At 40.5% G+C, this 25,690-nt stretch overlaps 1 protein-coding gene across 3 annotated transcripts in view; it reads right to left on the bottom strand.

Moving 5' to 3' along the window:
* Nucleotides 1–25,690, bottom strand: part of TMTC2 (transmembrane O-mannosyltransferase targeting cadherins 2) — a 649,990-nt gene that overhangs the window by 482,231 nt on the left and 142,069 nt on the right. For all 3 annotated transcript variants that reach the window (XM_082850900.1, XM_082850901.1, XM_082850899.1), the window contains exon 2: nucleotides 10,529–11,099. In XM_082850900.1, coding sequence (XP_082707026.1) covers nucleotides 10,529–11,099 — 571 coding nt within the window. The remainder of the gene's footprint in view (nucleotides 1–10,528; nucleotides 11,100–25,690) is intronic.

The raw sequence follows: 25,690 nt of genomic DNA, 5'->3' as shown, positions 1-25,690 counted from the left end.
CCTCTTTCTCCAAAGAATGAGACTTGAACGCTGCAAGCTATTGCAGCTACTGAACTAATCTTCCTTACTATAAACCTTACCAAAAGGAAATATACAGGAAACAGGGAGGTCGGGGGGAGCAGACCAGAAAAGGCCCGGCTCCCCTCCACTTTCATATATATAAGCAACAGCACCATCCTGAGCCTGAAGGGGAAAAATCAGGCTATAAAAGTATGAGATGATGGCAACATATTATCAACGGAGAAAAATTAAGGAATGAGTATGTGTACTTATTTTCAATCAAACAAAAGATAAATGATCAAATCGTGTTGTTCAGAAAAATGATCCTTAAAAAAGGTCTCCTTCTCAATATTCTTTAAATTGTCAGCATTGGTGAAGAGGATAGCAAACAAGCTGACTGACATTTCACCCTGCATGCCACTAGAAAAGCCGGAGCTATGCTAATTGAGAGCTCTGTAAAACAACAGACAAAAAGTTCACTATTATTGGAATGCTGTGGAAATGCAGTAAAATGCTGATGATCATGATAGTACTATAGAGAGGAACTTGGCTGAAGAGTGTACACCTACTATATTCATGTCTGGCAATAACTTGGCAAGGCAAATATTATATTCCTAGTTCACAGACCCTGTAACTGATGTTCAATACATTTAGTACTTTATCTAAAATCATATCATTTAAATCTAAACCTGCATGTTCCAGTCCTACAGCCTTTCCAAAATAGCCTTACTTGCACCTATACGTGAGAAGACTAGCCGATCACCAAGTCGTTCTTCAAAGTGAACATCACTTGCTTTTATAGTATTAGATATATTTAACTTTTTATCACACTACGTCATGAGATTTTTTTTTTTTTTTTTTTTTTTTTTGGTACGCGGGCCTCTCACTGTTGTGGCCTCTCCCGTTGTGGAGCACAGGCTCCGGAAGCGCAGGCTCAGAGGCCATGGCTCACGGGTCCAGCCACTCTACGGCATGTGGGATCTTGCCGGACCGGGGCACGAACCCACGTCCCCTGCATCGGCAGGCGGACTCTCAACCACTGCACCACAAGGGAAGCCCTTTCATGAGATTTTAAGAAAGAAACTTCACTCGATGGAACACGTAAACTGGCAAATTTTTGCCTGAATCTTCAAATTAGAAAAAAATAATCCTATGTAATTTGGAGCTTTCCATTTCATAAAAATTATGGAAATACACTCAAATCATTCATGTATAACTTTGGTATAATCTGAGTACATTACATAAACATGTATTCTGATAGAAAACACACAAAACACACACACACACACACCCTTTTATAGGGGGAAGGGACTCAGTGTCTTATACATTAAAAACTAAGACAATGCCCTCAAAAGGTTGGGTTGGTACTGCTAACAGGTATAATGACTCAAAATTCATAAAATTAAAATATTAAGGTTTTTTCTTTTTTGCTGTTTTTAAATACATAAAATTTATTTTTAAGCAGTCACAAATGATGTTGCATATAATCAAAGACTATTAAATGTACTTGGTATGTAGTTATCTTCAGCAATACATTAACGGAAATTCTAGATATATCTTCCATTTCTTCATATACTAAAAGCTAAGTCATTTATTTGTTTTTACATGTCCTTCATTTTTCTCATATTGTCCCTGCTGTTTTCTTTGAATCTTATATTAATTATAAGCAAAACGACAACCATATACCCAAAGGCAAGTATTGCAGATTCCCCTATTATACCAAAGAGAAGCATTATGATCTTTGCATTTTATTTCATTTCCTGAAGTGAAATGAACAAACATGCGGAGAAAGAAAGAAAGTGTCCTCTGGAACATGAACACTGACTTCACTAATCAAGGCCATAATTACCCAGGAAACATGTATTAAATTCTGAATTCATGCTATTTCACTTGATGCAAGAGTTGTAATCAGACCAACAGAGCATACAGGAGCCATCTGGGTGCTGCAGAGCTGTAAAGACAAACCCTGAGAGCAAGGGCACATCGACCTTCCTAGCACCAAATCACTGCAGACTTTTGTTATCAGAAAGTGCTGTTCTTCCCTTTTGATTTCTTATTTTCCTTTTTGAAGAAAGGAATACTGTGATCAATAGGTATGAAACTGGATATAAAAAATAAAACATCACACCATGCAACCTTTACCACAGTATCACATATCACAGATATTCTAATGATCAAAGAATTTGATTTAATATTCAGTTTTATCCAACCCACCTCCCACCCTGCTCACACCTTTTAAGGAATCTCTAATGTACTCTGGAAATCAGGCTTTCTATAGCTTAAGTTTCATTTGAGAAATCAAAACTAAATTAGCATTTCCATTGTTCCAGGCATTTAAGACAGGAATCTGACTTCTAGGCAATGACAATGGATTTCAAATTTGTGCAAACCACATCATTTTCTGTGAAATTGACAGAACCCAGCTGAATATGAGTAACCTGATAGTCATGAGATCCCCTCAGTCAATTGGATTCCTCTGAGGCAGCAGGTTATCGAAAATTGAGCCAAGTGATGTAATATGCATCCCAGACAGTGTTATGAGAACAGCAGAGATGATTTCAATGAGACTCATTATTTATTCATCACAAGGTCCAATTTGCGTGTCATTTTCACTGACAGTGTACTCAGTTAACTGGTTGAAATTTAGTGCTGATAGGGTGTTTTATTCCGTCCTGTAAAAATTTTTTTTTCTGTCTTCCTTTGTGAAAGAGTACAAAACAAAGAGGGATTTGTATTTGTGGCCATTCACAGTAATATCTGAATACGTTTCAGGAATACTGGAAGAACGGACATAGGAAAGAGCCCTTAAGGACTCCCTGTTTTTCTCATTAGGAGTATATAATAATATGCCAAATATTACAGAGAAAAAAGTACGACAATATTAGCCTTCAGAAAATAACTGCTTTTCTTTTAAATACTAAAGAACGAAATAAACACTGATAGGAGACACACTCACTGAATGAGATACAACTTCTACTCCTGAGTCTGGTCGTTAATCTCATCACCCAAGGGACCCTCTCTCCCCAAGGTTTAGGGGAAGAACAGAAAAGAAAGTTCTCCAAGAGGCAAGAAGAGCTGGCCTATACATTCTTGGGCTTCTCCCATGGACCAGTCCAAGGGCTAGCACATTTGAAAGCCATGCATCACTTCCCATCATTGTCGGGGTGACAACCCATCTTAAAGGGCCCCGACGTCGTTAGACACAGTAGCTGTCTCAGTCTACCTTTCCTGATTCATTTTCCTCTCCAGGTCCTGGTGCTCTGGGTATCTAACAAAAGGACTGCTCAGTGCTCCTCAGTAACTTCCTCTGAGCGTCCCTCTGTGTAATGCTCAGGCTCCGCTCTCCACTCTTCCTCGTCTGTCCAATTATAAATGCCCATATCCCAAGAATCCTTCGGGGTCCTCCTCCCACACCTTTGCTGCTGAAGGCACTTCAGCTGAAAGTCACCTCCCCTTCCTCTAAGCCGCCCTAATGCTCCCAGGGCCTCCCCTCCAGCCCTCCCCACTCTTCAGCTTGAATTTCAGTTCTACACTGGCAGGCACTATTCTCCACTTCCTACTACTCTCAAACGTCCTTCAGGGCAGAATTTTTTCGATTCATCTTTGATTCCCCGCATCACCTAACACCATGCCTTGCACAAAGATGAATCTTTAAAAAAACAATCATAATTTGTGAATAGAACACTGTCTCAGGTATTAACACTCTAATGCAAGTATTACAGAAACCTGCAAGGGTAATCAGCTTCCCAAATTTAAATAATTGGAACCTAAACCACAAAGAGAATACAGAATCATCTTAAGTCAGCTGAGCGAGGAAGCCAACCTGCAGGAATAAAATACCCTATTAATCTTTGGCTTTTTGAATTGTAAAATATTTCTGAACCTCGACTTTATTTGTGGTGTTATCTGGTTAGCGGTCTTCGCAGCAGTTCAAAGTTTTAAAGAACTACAGGTCATGAATATTAAATGCTACAACAAGTTTACTTGAAGGAAATCCAGATTCATTTGTAGCTGCATGACAAACAGTCCTCCAGTTTCAATAATGCGAGGAAATACTGTGATCAGAATCGGAGTATCTTGCTATATCTGGATTCTCACAAAGTCAAGTGTAAGGCAAATGGGGGAAAAGACAATCCTCAGAAAGCAGGAACACTACTTGGAGTGGCACAGATGGTGATTAAAGACAATCAGAAAGGGCAAATATATCCTATTTCATTCAAGGCAATGGATATGAGGGTCACATCTTACGTAAAACCACAACCTGGTCTAGAAAGAAAGGGGACAGGGACATAAATGATAACAGATTCCACCAATGTCATCCGAGCAGCTAATCAAATAAAAAAAACACATGTGGATTCAATGTGCAAATACCTGCGGGCTATGCGCTGGCTCTTCTGTACACGAGGAGTCACACAAAATAGTCTGATACACAGAAGCACTACGTTTAATGTCTTCAGTGTTCCGACAGCGACAAACCCAAACCTTCAACAGAACATAAGCCCTAACCCTCGGAAACCATTCTCAAGATAAACCCTGTAAATGGTTTGGAAATATGGGACTGTTTGTTAGTGTGGGTCTGATCACTGCACCCGGCTGTAGAGCCCAGCTTACATAATACCCAAGATAAAGGGTAAACTTGTTCAACGAAGGCAACCTCCATCAAACACATCCTGCTTCGCATTAAAATAAAGTTATTTCTAGACAGAGATGACTTGTTTTCTGAAAGTGGCAATGCCTCCCGTTTCCCTCTCTAATAATATAGTCTCTTTATCTTGTTTACATGAAATACAGCCGCAAGATTTTATTTGAAGGAGGCTGTCCAGATAATGCACATCTTGGAAGCAACTACAGCAAAATTAATGCAGCCATCTTTAGAGACAGTCTTTAAAAAGATCAAACTCAAAGGGCTTCATTTTTCCAAATTATTTTGGGCTATAGTTAGAATTGTTACACCCGCTTTCAGATTTCCTTCCTTTTTAAATTTTTTTCCCCACCTGTAACTGAGTAAGTGATGATGAGGCTAATAAAGGTGGGGGAGAAAAAGATGTTTCCACATTAAAACAGTTAACAGATGTTAAATAAGCACAGAAAATGGCCACTAGGCAAGCAATGACTGATGTTGGGTAAGTAAGAAAAATGTTGCCTTTACTGATTTTATTACCCATGTACCTCCTGGGGTCATGGGAGACTTGTAAAATATTTTGTGGGCAGATAAAAGTCTAGCATTTATTTGCAAGGCTAGTGTGTGTTTCAAGGGTTCCCCACTCCCCTTACTTAGTTTTATGCTGTCAAAAAGTAAGTGAAGGGGCTTCCCTGGTGGCGCAGTGGTTGAGAGTCCGCCTGCCGATGCAGGGGACACGGGTTCGTGCCCCGGTCTGGGAGGATCCCACATGCCGCGCGGAGCGGCTGGGCCCGTGAGCCATGGCCGCTGAGCCTGTGCATACGGAGCCTGTGCTCCGCAGCGGGAGAGGCCACAACAGTGAAAGGCCCGCGTACCGCAAAAAAAAAAAAAAAAAAAAAAAAGAGTAAGTGAAAATCATCTAAGAAAGGCTAAAATAATCATTTGGTGAGAGGTCAAGAAAACTCATTTTTCAACATTTTTCTGACATGCATTTCTTCCAATCCTACCTTCCAGAACTCACTAACCAGTAATGAAATCCTCGCTGTAGAAAGGGGAGAGTATAGGATTTCACTTTACCATTGCAGGCACATCCTTTTCAAAAGTCAATCTTAAACAAGGGCGAATTCAATAATTTACCAGGTTCCTACTATGTGCCAGATGGTGCACTAGATGCCAAGAATAATGTAGGAAACGTATTAAATAGATGCTGAAGTGAAGATCTAGAACATTTAACAGTTTTCAAAAAAATACTTAGGAACTCTAACTTTGTTCATACACATTCCTGAAGATTTTATATTGTTTTCTTAGAAATCTTCCTAACTATTGAAAACTATATTATTTCATATTATATTCAACCACATTATTTCCTAAGTCATATTACTCTCGTGATAAGCATTTACTAAATAAGTTAAATGTGTTCATATTTTTGACATATTCAGAACAGTGCCTGGCAGATATAAACACTATACATGGTTACCAAATACTAAATAAAATATCTATGATTTTCTGGGTACCTACTGTTTTTCAAACACTTCATCGGAGAAAAAACTTTCGTATTCCTTTTGCAGAACTACAAAAAATTTACATGTCATATGGACACGGGTATCCCTTGCAGGAATCTTAGACGTCAAAACACGGCAGCCAAGACTTCTGGCCAGATTCAGTCATCCCAAGGATATCGTCTGGCCCAAACAGGGCATATTTGTTCTTAAATTAGTAACCAATAATAAATAACAGGAGATGTCATAGAAAATACAGATGTCTGTCTTAGAAAAATATTAACCTCTACGAAACCGAAACCTGTATTTTCTTATCGCAATAATGGGATAGAGAGAAGTACGAGTGCGAGAGCATAACCTCTAGTTCACCACAGGCCCTTCTGCCTGGTCCTGGTGTGCATTTGACTTTGGGGCCTGGATCTGATAAGGCCTCTAACTTCTGACGTTTCCGAAGAAACGTGAAGGGAGAAGCTGAGTGTGACTGCTATGAGAAAAACATTATGGACAAAACTATAAAGATGGAGAGCCTTGCTCCTCTGGTTTTAATAACTTCCAGCTTGTAGGACCACCATCTTTAGATTTTTGAGTATCTGGCTGGTTCTCTAGTTTGCCTAATAGAGGTAAACATTTGTGCACTGGATTTTTCTGTTTATACATAAGTTATGTTTTAATAAGGCAGGGAAGTTTATTTCATGTGGCCAACTATGATAACTCCGATGCAGAGTTAATTAGTAAGACATTTAAGACGATTATTCGTTTAAGGTTGAAACGTCTTTTAATCCACTTCCTTCAGAGTCTCTTCTAACTCACCCCAGGCATAGAGATCTATTTATTTTAAAGACAGAACATGGAATTTTTCTATAACTTCCATATGTAATCTATGCCCGTGTTTATAAGCCCCACAGTCATGAAATTCTAAATGAAAGTTTTTGCTTAAATATTCATGCTTCAGCTTTAGTTGACTCCTAATTCATATGCTTTCAAACCACTGCATGTTTAAAGACTAGTAGAAATGTATCCTTTGGCCTTCTCTTTCTTGAGATAAAGAATTACATTTCCACTGATATTTCTTCTTTCCCTTCAACTAATGTGCCTTAAGTGACTTCCAAATATTGGGCACCCAGTTCACAACGAACACTCTACAGTTTCACATAATCTTCCTAACATCTCCAGGAGAGAACATTAATTATCTCTATTTCTACATGAAGAAACAGGTCATTGAACTCGTCCAAAGTGACTCAGCCAGTGCACGTTAAGATTCAATGCCCATTATTTTCTTTTCTACTGTGGAGTCATCTGACTACTTTCTTTATTCATCTTCACACCTTCACAGTGTAAGATCACTAGACAGTTACAAATATGTCTTCTAGTCCTGGTGATTCCACCATTTTCTGGGTGACTTTCACATCTCTGGTTCTCTACACCTCAGCTGGAAACAAGGGGACTGGCATAGATGGTCTCAAGGTTCCTTACAGATCTGTAAAGTCTGTTATCCCAATGTCCTCATTAAGCTCACTGGCCCAAAACCTAAGAGTGAAAGAAAAAAGCTAAGTTGAGATAGCAGCTATCAGATGAAGGGTTTTGCTGCCCTGACCACTTACTTCCCTTGCCTGCAAGCAGTGGCTGCCAGACAGCCTGGGCAAGTTTCCATCTGAAAACTTCTCAAGACACTGAACATTCAAAGCCATTAAGTCCTTTCCCATAGTGCAGGGGACATCACACTCTCTACTCTTACGAATTCCTTCACAGTGATGGGGTTCGGGGCAGGCTGCCACAGAATGTGCCACTTTGGCATGTGGATTATACGGAGCGAAAGACAATTAAGGCCCAACAGACTCAAGAAGAAGTTTTTACTTCCCTCTGAAATGCCTAAAAGGATTTAGTTACCCTGTGCCAGGAAGAGAGTTATTACCAAAGATAACTTTTTTACATAAGGAAGACTGGTCTGGCGTGGCAAACATTTGCTCGTCCTGTCTTCCTGTGAATCGTCTTCCTTCCTCTGAAGTTCCAGACCCCTCCCCCCTTTTCCTTAGCTCAGGATGGCATAGAAACCTCAACTGCCTAACTGTTGAGGAGCTTCTCCTGTCTCTGAGGGGGTCCTGTATGTACAAAACTAAATCTGTTTTTCTCCTGTTAATCTGTCTTACGGCCATTTGATTATTAGGCCAGCCAAAGAACTCCGATGGAGAGAAAAGTTCTTCTCCCCTGCACTAGTGGCACGTCTCGTTTTCTGAAGCAGCAGTTGCATGAGTAAGGCTGCCAAGTAAAATACGAGATGCCCAGTTATATTTTAATTTCAGATGAACAAAGGATAGTCTTCTCTTATAAGTATGTCCCAAATACTGCATGGGACATATTTATAGTAAGGAGATCAATCAGCAACTTAATCCTTGAAAACAGGCTTACAGACCTGAAAATTTCTCAGAAGAGAACTTCAAAGGTCCTAAAAGCAAGTCTTGAATTGACATACCAAGGTAATTTCCTAATTCATGAGATGGTAACATGAAAATTCTGTAGGAGAAACCACAGTGTTTCACAGGCTATCAACACAAGGTCTTAAAACATCCAGTCTGCATCCCCAAATAGTTCTCACCCTGCATAGGACAAGGACCATGACTTACACTTACTCTATTTGTATTTCCAGTAAAACAAGAAAACGGTCTATTGTTGATGGCATGGTTTTCAAAGGAAAGAAAAAGATTATTTTCCCTAAATTTCCTTGAGAGACTAATTAAAATTGATTTGAAATTAAAAGCTTGACTTTCAAACCATATGTTGTTTGCAAAGCATCAAACTCTAACCAGAGTTCCCTTTTAAAGTTTCAGCATTTAACCGAAATCACAAAAGAACTTCATTAAGCACTTGATACTGGAGTTCCCTGCAGAGCAGAGGCACAGCAGTAATTACTCTGCCTCCTATGTAAAAGAAAAAAAAAAAGTCATTTAAAAACAAATGTTTCCGAGGACTTCCCTGGTGGTGCAGTGGTTAAGAATCCACCTGCCGATGCAGGAGACACGGGTTTGAGCCCTGGTCTGGGAAGATCCCACATGCCGAGGAGCAACTAAGCCCGTTGTGCCACAGCTACTAAGTCTGCGCTCTAGAGCCAGCGAAACACAACTACTGAGCCCGCGCGCCTAGAGCCCGTACTCCCCAACAAAGAGAAGCCACCGCAATGAGAAGCCCAAGAGCCCGTACTCCCCAACAAAGAGGAGCCACCGCAATGAGAAGCCCATGTACCACAACGAAGAGTAGCCGCCGCTCGCCGCAACTAGAGAAAGCCTGCGCACAGCAACAAAGACCCAACGCAGCCAAAAATTAAAAATATATTTTCAAAATAAAATAAATAAATGTTTCCATTTCCCTCAATTTTGTTCTTTATTTCAATTTCTTCCCAATTGAATTTGAAGTAAAATTAAGAACTGAGAGAAAAAAGTGGTAAAAACTAGAAAACTTGACAGCTTTCTCAGGGTCAGTATCCTAAACCGTAATTCCTTGCTTAAGAGTGTCCAAAAGGATGGAGGAGCTGGCTGTGGTCCATGATTTAGAAAATGGCTGAGGTCTGCAAACACTGGCAAAGTTCCGCCTTTATACTTAAGTTAAAGCAAGGGTGAGTTTCTTGCCAGAGAGGGAGGATGGGGAGATGGGAAGGACGCAGTTTCTCAAGAGGTGCTGGTCCACCCAAACACACCAGCAGAAAACTGCTCAGTTCTCTTTAAGTACGTGGGATCCGAGAAAGTGCTTCCGCGACCTTCAGACGACATTGCATTTTGCAACCACTAAGGGAATACAGAAGAACACATATTAAGCCCTGAAGCAAAGGTCTTAATTGGCCTCAGGGCAAAACTTACAATAACCACTTTCTGTTTTGACTCTTCGGTTCTTAATACACTACATCAGGGAAAGGTGAATATGACTCATGATTTAAGAATGTGAGTTCCCAGTGCACTGCAGAGAGGGTTGTTTTCCAAAGTCAGCTCAGGAAAAGTAATATTAACAAATAGCAGAGGATTTCCTCTTGACAGAGTCGAGCATCTAGCTCTATGATCAGCTGTGTTATTTTTTTCAAACACATTTTAGAGGCAATTTATTGGATTACAGGGAATTTGGGCTGAAATCGAGGAGTAAAACTAAATAAATAATAAAGATGCATATTCTCTACAAGGCAGAATTGTCCTTCTAGCCCCTTGGAAATCATGAAAATAAGAAACCTGAGAAATAAAATAATCCGTGACTGACACCCAGTTAGTAGGGAAAGGTCAGAGAGGACACTTCCACCTCCCGAAGATCAAAAAGTAACTTACTTTAAATTCTCTTTGAAGAGGAACACATTTGCTTTTTAAATGGGGAAAAGGGACCAAGCAAGGAGAGGACTCAGTAATCCAATGCTCAAGCACCAACAATCACTTACTTTGTAAATGGTGGGTAAGATCTGTTTCATTTTCAGCCTGTGAAAGACAAAGACGTCATAAATGGCTGAAACTGCCAGGACCGTCACTCCTTGTTCCTTCCACAGCATGCTGCATCCGGCGCACAGTCCTGTCCCCAGGAACCAGCCCCAGGTCCTGGCCGAGGCGCCCCTTGTAGAACAGTGTTTCATGTAGCAGAGCAAGGAGAGGAGGAAGAAGAGACTGGCCCCCACATCGGCCCGGCCCACGATTCCTGCCACCGCCTCCGTGTGGATGGGGTGAGAGGCAAACATCAAGCCAGCCATGAAGGTCCAGTATCCATCCCCAAGCAGGATCTTGGAGAAGCTCGTGAAGAGACCAGTGACTGCCGCATGCAGGAGCACGTTGACAAGATGGTAGCTCCAGGGATTCAGCCCTCCGATGGCATGGTTCAGGCGGAAGGAAAGAGTGCAGAGTGGCCGGTAGGACTTGTGGCTGCCGCTGTGGGTTAGCAGCGTCCCCCAAAAATCATTGTAGAAAATGTGGGTCCATGGGGTTTCTGGGAGAAGGTCCTGATTAGTCTTGATAGCACGGCTAAAAAATAAAATGTCGAAACAGAAATCTAATGTAAAATACAGAAAGAAAGAAGGATATACACTGCTAAAACATACTGCTAAAACACTGCCTTCCTTTGTAGCCTTGTCATCACGTGGCTTCGTCATCACGTGGCTTTATGATGGGATTCCAGGTATACGTGATTAATGCAAACGAGCCTTGGAGCCAGCTTTCCAAGTAGATTGAATTCAGATCCTCCCCTTAATAGCTTACTAGATCCGCAATTAAGGTTGCATTTCTCTCCCTCAAAAGCTTTCCTCCTTGTTTGAATGCAAATACCTTTGAAGAATAAATGCAGAGTTAAAGGCTTAACTCTTAAGGTTCAATAAAGCAGTTGCCAAACAATTGCCCGCGTGTTGGCGAGAAAGTCTCAGGTGATACTGGTGCAGGGGATACGCTTACAGCAAGGACTAGCCGCCCCGCCCCCAGCAGAAATAAATTTTAGGTAGAACATCTGTGCCCAGAGCAATGCTTCCCATACATGCAGATCACCTGGGGATCTCATTATCGGGCATGTAAAGGTTCTAATTCAGTAGGTCTGGGGAGGAGCCCGAGCTTCCACATTTCTAACCCTTGCAATTGTTCATTTATCTACTGTGTAAAAAAGCAAAGAACACTGCTTTGCAGATACATGAGCGTTCTGGAGACCTAGTGCAAAGAACACCTTGGCCCTGTGAGCTGCTGCTATTATTATTCTACAAAGACTGTATTCTAATCTACAAAAATTCAGTTCGACCCACGACCTCTGAAATTAGGTGCATCTGGGGGCTGGAATGAAAACAGACATCAACATACATTAATAGTAGCTGGTTATATACTCTGCCAAACACTATGCTAGTCCTTCTGTATATATTATCTACTTATGAAAACGAGCTGACTTTTCTAGATGCTCAATAAAAGGCAGAAAGTCTGTCAAAATCAGGTTTTAAAAAGTACTCAATGTTACAGACAGTTCTCCAGTGTCTATGTTCTCCATTTTCCCATACTTTAGTTTTTAGCTGGGTACATGTCTTCTGGACAAAAAATTATCATTTCCTATCTTCCCTTGCTGCTAAATATGGTCCTGTGACTAGTATTTGGCCACTGACTAATATTTGGTCAGTGGAATATAAGCAGAGTGCTATGCACTACTAGAAAAAAGTATCCTTAAAAGGAAAAAGCTTAGTATCCTTCCCTCTCCTACCCCTACCCCCTTCCTGCTGGAGCACAGATGTAATAGCTGGAGTTCCAGCAGCCATCGTGACTCATAAGGTGTCCTTAGGAATAGAAGTCATGCCAACAGAGCAATAAGACTGAAGGAAACTGAGTCCCTGGCATGGTAGACCATACCGGCCCTTGGCAAACTACCTGAGTATGAGAAAGAAATTGCTATCTTGTTTAAGCTGCAATAGTTTGGGTGTTAGCACAGCTGAATCTACTCATCAGTGAAATCCTTTGTTAACAGAAGACCTACTATATCACAGTGGTTTGATTTTCCATTTTGAGTTTGATTTTTACAAGGCTCCATGTATTGACTGTGTATAAATGAATTTCCATATAAATTGGCTTTTAAAATATTAGAAACAGATGTTAGTCTGGATCCATTAAACTAAAACACCCTGTTATGACATTCATCAAGAGTCTACCCCAGAAGTAATTGCTTAAGACTTGATGGGTTATAATTAAAATTTTAAAGAAATATGAAAAACTGCCAAACTGCCAGTGTTGTTAGAGCTGATTTCAAGCCATTGAGAATGAAAAGCCAACTGGCCTCCACTGAACATTAACTTAGATATTGATGTGCATTTCTCTAATATCAATGCAGAAACGTTCATACTATCAAAGTCAGGGCAGCAGAAAGTTCAACAGCAAAGCACTGTGGGATAAGGCTTGGCTAATTTAGCGAGAAAAGCTGAAAAGCACATTTTGTTTAGGACAATACTTCACCCTTTCAGTGGCAGATCCTTATAGAATGGAGACGCATGTTCCCTAAACCAGGTTTTCTACATGCTATTAGTTCAGCTCCATAACTAACTCTGTAAAGACTTTTTGAGGGAAAGGAAAAAAAAAAAAAGAAGCACACGTTTAAAAATCTGTTCAAAGCTGCCAGAATTTCTTATATCCGTAGCAATAGGTCTAGTAATCTGCAGCAACAACAAGATATACTATGCGTTTAACTCTCGTGAAACAAGAATTTCAAAACAAAGAACAAAACTAACAAATCTCATAATTTCATTGTGAGAAAAACCTTTGATGCGGCACAGCCCTAAATTTACACTGTAGAAAAGAATTAAAGGCAAACAGTGTCAATAAAATAATAGAAGAGCAAAGGAACATCCCACCCATGTTCAAAATATACTGCACTAAGGGAGACTTCAGTCTGATAAAATTCTCTGATGGACATTATCTTATTATTAGCCAGGTTTTTATTTACTCAATAAATGTTACGGCAAAAGAACAAGAAATAAGACTAAATTGCCCTGGGCTTTAGTACATAAGTCATGTCACACATGCAAGTCAGTGATAAGGGATGCATTACGCATCCTTCACATCATATTAAGAAAGATACACACCAAAAGGGATTTAATGGAATCTGGATAATCTGCCAGCAAAATGAGAAGTAAAGGTAGTCGCTCAACACTCAACATAATAGATACTCATCTATTTGCGTTTTCTTATGCAAGTCCAAAACTGAAAGAGGGAAACCTGCTACTTCTCAGTCAATGAAAAGGCTTAACTCAAAACAAAATGTCATGCTGATATAATTTCTAATGTTACCTCTGTGAGTGGGTATTGAAAATTCAGAAAGACACTAAGGAATTGGGAAATTTTCCACTCCAGAAAAGGTGAAGAACATTGAAGCAGCAGGTGTGGAAAAGAAACAATTGTAGGCAGAATTCTCCAGAGAACACAGGCCCAAGAGACTGTCTTTTGAAGCAAAAAGATCCAGTCTCTCAAGCTTTCAAGGAGGTCTTAATCTGTTTTCAGTTTTGTTCATTTGTGGCTTTTTGCTGCATTATGATTTTTCCTTTAAAAAATGTTGACAAAGGCCAACGCTATTGTAAAATGTAAAACGGATGAATGATATGACACTGCCATCCCAACTGTCCTTGTGTGGGTTTCTCTCAGTACTGTTTTTCCTGTCCATTGACCTTTTCAGTCATGAGCACCCACAAAAATGATGGCCATCAGTCCTTCAGAGGAGGAATGATGCTTAGATTCTCCAAACATCAAATGGCACGCTCTTCCCAAGTACTTTCAAATTGTTCTACTAAAAAGTAAGTAAAGGCCAAACTCTATATTTAAAAAAATTTTTTTTTCTTTTAGGTGATGGGTTGAAATTTGTTCCACAAGAGAAAGAAGAAAGAGCATGGCCTTTGTTAACCTGCCCTGCTTCAGTGCTACCCAAGCACGCCAATCTATGCCCAGAAAGGGCAGTGAAATGCAGTGGTTAAGAAAACTGAGTCTGGAGCCAACTGGACCGGAGTTACTCCATCTCTCTGTACCTCAGTTTTTTCATCTGCAAGATAAGGATAATAACTGTACTTGCCTTATAGGACCATTTTGAGGAGGAAACGAGTTAGTAAGCAAAAAGCACATTGTTATATGTAATATATGTAACACATGAGATAGCTGCTGTCATTATTAGTATTATCACCATTAACACCAAACAACGAGTGCTAGCCATCAATGCAAAATCAGTACTCTTTCTTCATATATATATAGCCTTCAAAAATCTATGTACCACGGTCCTATTTCACTTAAAATTCCTTTAAGCTTTTACGACACTCTCAGCACAAAATAATAAACATTTATGAAGTCGTACCTGGGGTCTTTTAACACATTACTCTTCCCATTCCCCTCCTATCTTTTTTGACTTCTTTCCAACTCTCCTTGGCTAGCATCTCTTTCAGATTTTTCTCCCAAATGTGGATGTTTCTCTCGGTTCTGTCTCCTGACCTCCCCTCTCTCTACACTTTCCACCTCTGTGGTCATCATCTTTGACACCTGCAACTCAAGAGATGCTTTCTCCATCGACGCCTCCAGCCTGAGTATTGCTCACAAGCCTACACTTGTACTGCCCCAGGTGACAGCCATACCTGAATGATGCAATCCCGGTTCCTCTACTAACACCAGAGTCTTACCTTTGGCCAGTTAACCTCTCTAAAGCACAGCTCCTTTACCTACAGTTGGTAGATAACAACGCTTCTCACAGATTGTTGTGTTGAAGATCAAATGAGGCAATGTTAACTTAAAGTGTTTGAAAAATTACTTAGCCTGGTGTCATGGACTGGTTTTTCCAGACCCCTTCTTCTTAGTTAACAGTGTCCTGTTCTTCCTTCTGAGAACAGGCCACATCCACCCTCAGTCCATGTGCATAGAGTGAAGCTGTCATCCCCACCTCCTGATGAAAGGTTATCACTTGATTTGGCCAGTTAGCGTACATCCCCCCATCCTTGTTTCTGGCCACAAGAACTGACTTAGCAGCCAGCCAGGTCAATTGGAGTCAAAACAGCTCCAACAATCTACTGGGAAAGGACATCTTCTTTTAAGAATGAGATGAAATCCTAGGGCTACTAAAGGATTCCCTGAAGACAGAGCCTAAGAATGAAGCCAGCGCAAAAAACCCAGATCAAGGAGACAGAGGCAATTCTTAGTGCAGCTGGATCCCGTCGTGCCTGAAGCGAACACCGCTAAATAAGCCAATAACTAAATAAGCCAATAAGCCAATACACTAGTTTGAACTGTTATTCTGAGATGTGCAACCAGAAGACTGCTGAATAAAATAGCACTGTGTCACTATCAAGCAATATTGTTAGTTGCCCTTTCAGTATCTTCAGCTGAATAAGACTGAATCCAAATAATTTTCCTTACACACCACCTCCTTTTCCATACAAGCCCCTCATGAAGCACCATCATTCTTCCACCACTGACACCGCGGTTGTGCATGAGGGGTCCTTCTCTCTTTGCTCCTACATCTACTTTTAAATTGGTTAAGGATATGTTGACGCCAGTCAGGATCTCAGAGAAAAATCCAACTGCAAGTGTCCCTTAAATTCACCTCTAACTTCTCTTTTCTCCTTCCCCCGCCCCCATTCAGGCTTCCATCATTTCCTACCCCCATTGCTTAGCAGGCTTACTAAAAGCGCCTGTTTACTATTCTGTTTCTTTCATTAGGCTCAAAGTCCCCCCATGGAAAGAGTATATTTTCTTCAATGCCCAACACATATAAGGCACATAACAAATATTTGTAAAACTGAACTAGTCATCCCTGCCTGCTTTCATTCCCCTTTTGATCTATTACACATGCTGTGGATAGAGAAACTTCCTGAAATATAACTCCTGAAGTATAACCCTAACACCATCACTCTGCTTCACAAGAATCCCTCATCACATCCTATTTCTTACCAAAATAAACACCCTTCCCAGCCCAGCATTCACAGCCAACCCCATTATGACTTCTAGGCCAATCTCCCATTACTCCTCTATATGCATCCTAATGTCAACCGAACTTCCCAGCTTCTAGGCCTTCGCTCAGATCATTTTTTTCCTTCCTCTGCCTGGATTGCTGTTCTTTGACCAGTTTACATCTGTCCAGATACACTTCAACTGCCAATGCTCGTTTGTGATGCCCCAGTCTCCCCTAAAATCTCTCCTAGTTATTGTTGCAAATCGGCTCGATTTTAACATTGCGCATTGACACATTCCCATTAATAACACTGTCTTCGGGCTTCCCTGGTGGCGCAGTGGTTGAGAGGCCGCCTGCCGATGCAGGGGACATGGGTTCGTGCCCCGGTCCGGGAGGATCCCACGTGCCGTGGAGTGGCTGGGCCCGTGAGCCATGGCCGCTGAGCCTGTGCGTCCGGAGCCTGCGCTCCAGAGCGGGAGAGGCCACAACAGTGAGAGGCCCGCGTAACGCAAAAAGAAAAAAAAAAAAGAAAAAATACCATCGACTTCTTACTACTATCATCAGGGATCTTACATGGGATGAGATGTGGAAGACATTTCAGAAGGAGTAGGAGGAAATATATGCATTGAAATCAGGGCATTTTAACAGTCCCTCTTCTCTACCCTATTGAAAATCACAACTCAACAAAATGGATTGATTCTGTCTTAAGAAAATTATTCACTCACTCATTTATTCATTCATTCCGTGATGGGCTAGACACTATAAAGGGCACTGCAGATAGAATGGTGAGTAAAACAGATGCACTGACTTCGAGAAACAGCCTAGTAGAAGAGGCAAAGATGTGTAGAGGCAATTTCACTGCAGTATAATAAATACCTCTCTAACACGAAATCCTGATTGCCTTGGGAGAACAGAACGGACTTCCCACAGTCGGCGGGTCAAGAGCTTCCTGGAGGAAAGCATGTCTACATACACAGAAGGGGTTAAGCAAAAGAGTAACGGAGCTAGGATGTTGCCAGACTGATGGGCAATATTTTCAAGGACCATGAGGCAGGTGAGAAGAAGGTGGTGAGCTTGGGACCTGAAAATGCAATAGATTGGTTTGGCTGGAGTGAAGTTTGAGGGATGGAGTGGCAGGAATCACTGGCATTACTCTGTCTTGGACTATTGTCCTTCATGGGATGGAGAGCAATGTGGCTACACATCAAGCTCTGCAATGGTCTTCAGGTCCGATTCAGCTTGTTAGGACTTGCTTTATCTCCCCAATGCACTGTTAGCTCCTAAGACACAGAACAGTATCTTATTTATCTTTTGGAGCCTTGCACATAGTAGGCATTCAATATATATTTGATGAACTGAATTCTAACTAGAAATGACTGGTATTGATAAGCTGCACTCACCTTTTAGAAAAATTCTACATTGTTTTAAGTATATAGGGAATTATCACTTGCATCTAAAAGTAGTTCACTCACTCTGGGCACTAAACTCTGTTCACTCAATGATAATTAACTGAGAAAAACCATCAGGTTAATTGGCTTACCCAAATGTCTTTGGCACACATTTCCCACTTAACCTATAATCCCTCCATTAGAGTCTCTCTTTAGGGATAAGCCATTATATTTAGAAAGCTCCAGTAAATATGCAAATACTTAGCTACCCAGGGTAGGGAAATGAGAGATATATTGTAACATCTTACAGCCTGTCTTAGTCTGGCAAGAAGCAATGCATTTCGGATTCACAGGGGAATGTCAGGTAGGGCAAATAAATTTCGGTGTTCGCTTTCTTGGTCCCTGCAGAAATGGAAGGCACTATACTTTAGGCATGAAATTATCATTACACATGTAACACATTCCTAAACTCATTTCCATCTTGATCTCCTCCTACTAAATTGTAAACCCTTCAACGGCAGAGATGATGACTTCCTAAGCAACTGGCACTTTTTTAAAAATGTGAATTGCCACTGTCTAGATGTTGAATGAGAAGAGGCCAAAGGAGTAACAAAGAGCCTGCTGTCAGACATCCAAGGAACAGGGCCCCCGAGTAACTGCTCGCTTTGTGAGAAGGTAAGTCTGAGAATGCTCAGCCTTGTAACTAAAGGAATATTCTTAGTGGACTCCTCTTCCATCCCTTTAGGAGTTTTTCCTGTAAGCAATAAAGGAACTTTATGAGCTACATCTGACACAGCAACCTCTCCAGTTCCCCCCACCCCCAAACAAAGAAAACTAAGCTTTCTGATTAAATGTGGCCCCAGCTGCAGCTGAACGAAGCTGAACTAAGCTGCTGGAGATTCGGACTCACTCTCTAGAGCTTCCCAAGTCTAGAGTTTGCCCAGACACTCTTCTTGTCTTAGTGGGAGAAAATGAAAAGGATGAACCTTGGCTAAAGAAGTGTCTTTAGTTCCCCCAAATAAATCAATGCTGCCATTTTCAGAGTTTCTACAGGAAATGGTCAAGAAAAAACTTTAAGTAACCATGAGAACAAATTAATAATCCATTTAAAAGAAAGCGCATGATTTAAAATGAAAACTTCTGGGAATTCCCTGGCGATCCAGTGGTTAGGACTCCACACTTCCGCTGCAGGGGGCATGGGTTCGGTACCCAGTGGGGGAATTAAGATCCCGCATGCCACACGGTGTGGCCAAAAAAAATGAAAAAAATTAAAAATTATTTAAAAAAAATTATACAATTAAAACTTCTGTTACTAAAAATGTTTTTTTAAGTATTAATATGAAAAGCATTTGACAAGATTAAAGCAAAAACTAACAGCATGAGATAATCACAAAAACCATACTCCAAGCATTTAATTTCACTGATTAAAATAATCCTCTACCTTAATATTAGCTTCTTAACAACTTGAAATATCTTTCACTGCCTTGCAATCTGCATGATGAAAAACAATATTAATGTTTTCCACACAAGTATTTGTTCACTATATCCACATCATGCCACTCTAACATCAAATATTATACTTACAATTCACCTCCTTCAAGCTGTACTAAATTGAATCAGTCTCAACTTAAAAGCTTAATGAAAGTATCTTTATTCCTAGTTTTCCAGACTTGAAATTAGTAACCACTGGAAGAGGTACTATGAAGCTTTTTCACTCCCCAAAGTTTTTCACTCCATAAACTCCAAGTTTATGAACCACTTTAGTACACCGCTGTATATAATTTATGAATTTCAATCAGTTTCACAGGTTTTCATAAATTCATAGTTCTCTAAAAAGGTGATTAAAAAATTTTGGTTTTCTTACATTTCATACTAGGTTTCCCTTACAATGGGGTCTTGAGCACTAGTGATATGTTTTAAAGTATGACTGGTTCCTTATAATTCTATTTTTAAAATATTACAAATATTTGCTTTTTTTAAGATGAGAAATGAATATGAGATTGTAGCTTTCAAATATGACTGGGCTCTATTGGACACCAGAGTCCAAGAACAAGAGCACAGGTGTAACCATGAGATTCTAAGAACACCTATTTTGTGCATGGTCTTGTTCTGTGTGTTTTTACAGAATAAAAGATGATGTGCTTTGTGCTTAAGAACACAAATGCCTTCTAAATAGGTAGGCATGGCAAGCTGAGAATACACTTTTTCAATTAAAATACTTGCCTATGTATGTAAACATGCTGTACAAATTTCAGAACAGATATCCTGAAGTACATGGAAGTTTTCCCAACTACTCAAGTATTACCTTAAAAAACAAAAAAAAAATCACATCCTTGAGGAGGTGTCATAGAATCTTCACTTAAGGTAAATAGGAAAAGTGCCTTCTGGCTATGATACTGCTTGGAAACCCACTAAGAGTTCTCACTGCCAGACCATGGAAGGTAGGGGGAAATTTTTTAAACCAAGAAACTAACAGGTTTTAAGAAAACAGGCTCCATTGGGAGATGGGAAGATATTCACCCACATCATCCAGATGTTTGGCTTATCTGTAAGCCTAACTCCTGTCTTCACTGAGTTAAGTCTTAACCAAATCACCTTCCTTTATTCACGCCTCTCCTTCAGCCAAACAGACTAGCCAAGAGGTTTCTTTAGCCAAATATTTGCAATGATCCTTTGTCTTTTCTACTTAAAATTTTCCACATGTTGCCAATGTATCCCTCACAGGTATCCATGATACAATACAACCTTGCATTTGTATCATGCTTTTATATTTCACCAAATGTGCTCATGTTCACGACTGTCTTGAATCCTTGTCACCGCCCCGTGAGTAAGCAGATGTAGACGTGACAAGTTAGGAGTCCTGCATGAGACAACTGCATCGGTACAGATCAGAGCCGCCCACCCTGGAATCCAAACTTCAGTTCCTTGTCTACTGGCCTCCCTATGTTACAGGCTGAATTGTGTCCCCTTAAAAGCCCTATGTTGAATCTCTAAGTGCCTCAGAACGTGACTGTATTTGGAAATTGGAGCTTTCAAGAGGTAATGAAGTTAAAATGAGGCCTTTAGGCTGGGCCCTAATGCAATCTAACTGGTGTCCTCATAAGAAGAGGAAATTTGGACACACAAAGAGACACAAGAGGCACACGTGCAAGGGAAAAAAAACATGTGCGGACCAATGAGAAGGTGGCCATCTGCAAGCCAAGAAGAGGCCTCAGGGGAAACCAAACCTGCTTACACCTTAATCCGGGACTTTCACACTCCAGAACTGTGAGAAAATAAATTTCTATTGTTTAAGCCACCTAGTCTGTGGTATTTTGTTATGGCTGTCCTAAGAAACAAATACACCCTACTATACCATAGCGACCATTGTACATAATTACATACACTCTCCTGTTTATCCTTCAGAGTTACAGAGAAACTAGATTTCACACAAAAGCTATATTTGTCCAATACTATGTCTGGTACTCTGATTTTTTTTTTTTTTTTTGCGGTACGCGGGCCTCTCACTGTTGTGGCCTCTCCCGTTGCAGAGCACAGGCTCCAGACACGCAGGCCCAGCGGCCATGGCTCACGGGCCCAGCCGCTCCGCGGCATGTGGGATCCTCCCGGACCGGGGCACGAACCCGTGTCCCCCGCATCGGCAGGCGGACCCTCAACCACTGCGCCACCAGGGAAGCCCTGGTACTCTGTTTTTGATGACAGAGGTTGAACTGCTTTGTGAGTACAAATAGGACCTGAAGAGGTATCTTATTCTTAGTTCTGCCAGGATTTGTCTACATGCTTTACCAGAGGGGAAAAAAAATCCTGATCATGCCAATTGGGCATTAACTCTAACTAAACACATGTAGTAAAACACAAGTGCTACTTCATATTTACACTGAGATCACAAAGCTCACAAAGCACACACACGTTATCTCATATTATCCTCACAATACTGCTATAAAATAGAAAACTACGCTGGATGGCTTACGTTAGTTAAAGAAGAGCACATACTTAATAAGAGGCAGAGGGACTTCCCTGGTGGCGCAGTGGTTAAGAATCTACCTGACAATGCAGGGGACATGGGTTCGATCCCTGGTCCGGGAAGATCCCACATGCCACGGAGCAACTAAGCCCATGCACCACAACTACTCAGCCTGCACTCTAGAGCCCGCGAGCCACAACTACTGAGCCCACGTGCCACAACTACTGAAGCCCGCGTGCCTAGAGCCCATGCTCTGCAACAAGAGAAGCCACCGCAATGAGAAGCCCGTGCACCGCAACAAAGAGCAGCCCCTACTCGCCACAACTAAGGAAAGCCCACGCGCAGCAACGAAGACCCAATGCAGCCAAAAGTAAATAAATATAAATAAATTTATTTAAAAAAAATAAAGAGGCAGAGAAAGACCTTGAACACTGTTCTCCAAACTACTCCATTTAACCTTCAAAGCAGCCCTGTTCCTCCACACGGACAATAAATCTCCCACGAGAAGTGTTTGTAAGATGATTTGAAAGTAAAATCCTAGTCTATTATTGCATTTTGTCTGGAATCCATATATCTGCCCTCAAGACTCAATAAAGCTATAAAAAATGTTTTTGTGCCATATTCTTTTAATTTCTGCATTTCAAAAAGAAAGTCTTCTTTTAACACTAAGGAGTCTTGGAAAACGTGCGTCAAAGGAAGGTGTTACTTGTCTCCCAGTGACGGGTGAAAAAGGCAGCTTTATGAAAGCCAAAAACGAACCTATAATTTCATATTACAAAATATAATAGAAAACATATTCTGTCAGAAATTTTGCTGCCTGCATCCCTTTTCAGCCATAAAAGTTATACACACACATATACATCTGAGAAAGATCAGACTTTAAACATATCGCAGCAACACACACACACAACATGGGAAGTTTCACCAGGGTTGCCTGTGATGACAGGATACACAGACATCCCTACAATAAAATCAGCCTCACAGCTAAATCAGAGAGTCTTTTTGGACACAAGAATATACGAGCCCTGATGAAAAACAGATAGGCAAGGGGAAAAACACTCTAATTTAAAACTAACACAGATGAGCCTACACAAAGTACCCAAACATTTGGTCCACAAACCACCAGCAAGCCTCTAATTTGACATGGAAGGCAAGAGATATTTCATCCCAGAAGGAGGAGAGAAAAATATTAACCCCACCATTAAAATTTATTGGCATTCCAAAATACAGTACTTTCTAATATAGATGTCATTCATTGACCAAACTAATGATCAAGAAATAAATCAAACTTCAGGAAGCCCCGACACTTTCTGCTGTGGCCCTTTAAATAAATCATAACGGTAGGCATTCAAAATACTTACGCTGAATAATGAAACTGTTAGCTCTCTCAGAGCTTTTGTTATAAACAGACAAATTATGAAGCACCAACATGTCCCTTTAAGACTCTTAAGCATGGTATTATATTTTACCCTTTTGATGGTACCCGAATCCTCAAACTTGGAAGAATTGGATATGAGAAGGGTCTGTTTTAGTCCTCTGTATTTAAGACTGCTAAATCCTCCACAAGATTAGACATCCCAAAACCTTCACTAAACATAGTTTCTGTCACCCTGTCCATGGCCAATAAAAGAAAATTCTTTTCAACTCATAAGTATCCATGCTAATTAAATTCACAAGTAATGAAGCGAACAAGAAGAACCTAAGTGTAAGAATGGGAGACTATTTAATCAGAGGAATCTAAGCATAACGGATCTAATTTTTCACTCCAGTCTGTAAAAAAATAATCTACATCTTTTATCTGAAGCAACTCCTAAGATCAATGTTCAGTATAAAACACACACACGCACACACCTTAGTCAGCCAAATCTCAATTCAAATTCTTCCTCTTGAATATACTAACTGTATGATTCAGTGTTCTCATCTATAAACTGCTGTTCCTGGTGAAGATAAAATAATAATTAAATAAGATAAGAAGGTTAACTCCTGACACATAGTAGTTGATTCGGAAATGACGGTTACCACAGTGAATCACCTCCCTTGCCTTCCTGGACCCCATAGCATACACTCCACAACACAGCACTCCATCTAGCATTCAGTATCGTTTATCTTTTCTCTTAGCATATTCTTCAGGTCCTTTGTTCCTCCTTCCCCACCACAGCCACCTGAAATTGTGCCTGTATTCATCATAAGTTAAGCCCATTAGCCAAACTAAGAGCGCAAGAATGATGGTCACAGCGGTCTAACTCGTCTGGAAGAATGGATGACAGTAAGGTTAAGTGAGGGGACCAAAAAGCGTAACAGAAAGAAAAAGAGTCACGGGACATATGTCATAGTGCACAGCCTAATGAGGATATTCTGGGAAGCAGCCTCATAGGAAGGACAACAGTTATATATCATCAAAGAAGCTAGGCTTGGGTATTCCTTTTGGACAGAAAGATCACCAATTCTAATAAAACTATAACGTGATCCGCAAATTTTCTTTTTTTTAGCTTCCCAAGGCCTATTTTTTCTTGCACAAAGTAGGAAAAGGATTACTCCAAGCATTTCTAATCACTCACACACACACACACACACACACACACACACACACACACACACACATCATTGTTTTCAAAGATAGCAACTTCTAAAAAGCAGGACAATATATATTAAACCATTTATATCTTTGCTAACAAAAAGTAAAAGTCAACATAGTATTTGAAAAAGTCCCCCTTATATTCTTCATATAAGCCAATCTTAGGCAGGTGGGCAGTAAATTGGCTGTAATTTGTGATGGCCTGGAAGACAATCTAGAAAAGTTTAAGATCAGAAATATATTCACCTTGTGAAAAAAAAAGCAATGTCACACACTCTGTCATGGTCACTCCACTCAGAGCACATGGATTTTCACATTGAAAAACTAACATTAAAAGCTGCCTCGGGGAGGATAACAGAATAGGCAACCCCAAATGCTATATCAGTCCTCCCTTCTAATGGTTTCTTTTTTGAGGGCATCCTGGAGAGAAGTTCAATCTTTCTAATGGGAATATAACTGTACTACAACCCTCCAAGGGCATTTACCACTTTAAAAAGGAACTCCAAACTCTGCTGTCTTTAAAAGGCAATAGGTCATTGGGAAAAGTCATTTTTCAAAGCTCCAGTGAACTGGCACTCTGCTTTTAGCCAGTCACAGAGATAAGGCATGTAGTCTCAGCAACAGAATCACCTTACTTTAATTTTTAATACCTGTGCATGTCAGGGCTCTCAGGAGGAATCAGTGACTTACTCATGGCATCATCAATGTCTTAGACTATCTGTATGCATGCATTTTGACAAAGCAGAAAGGAAAATCATCCACCACCTATTAATTTTGGATGAACATTTGAAATAGGTTACAGGAGGACAACATAAAGGCATCTTCCTCTCCATCCTCCTCAAAAATGGAAAAAAATAATAATCTCATCATTGTCACCTCTCAGAATTTAAGTGCAAATAAAGCTCCTAGAGGGGAAGGGATGTGTTTTTTATTTCCCATTCTGAAAGCACACACAGGTATCAATTCAAATGGCAGTGAATTCATCTGGAATGTAAAAGACCATGGGGTTCACACGTATAAAGATCAACAGTTGTTTTAGAAATTAACTACACCACATCTTAAACTTCTACATCAGTTTTAAACTGATCCAGGTGTTATCATCAGGGTAGAAACAGAGGCAGTGTTAGCGCATTAAACTGTGAATCCAGCTCCAACACCGCTTAATGGGCTCCACATGCATGAAAATGATCCTCATGGTAGGAAGTACACGCCACCAAAAGCCTAACTGTCAAACCAAACCAGAGTTTCATTATC

The sequence above is a fragment of the Leucopleurus acutus genome (genome assembly GCF_964270905.1).
Source record: "Leucopleurus acutus genome assembly, chromosome: 11".
NCBI lineage: Eukaryota > Metazoa > Chordata > Mammalia > Artiodactyla > Delphinidae > Leucopleurus > Leucopleurus acutus.
Note: the sequence above shows the minus strand (reverse complement) of the source record. Positions and strands in the feature narration are given on the sequence as shown.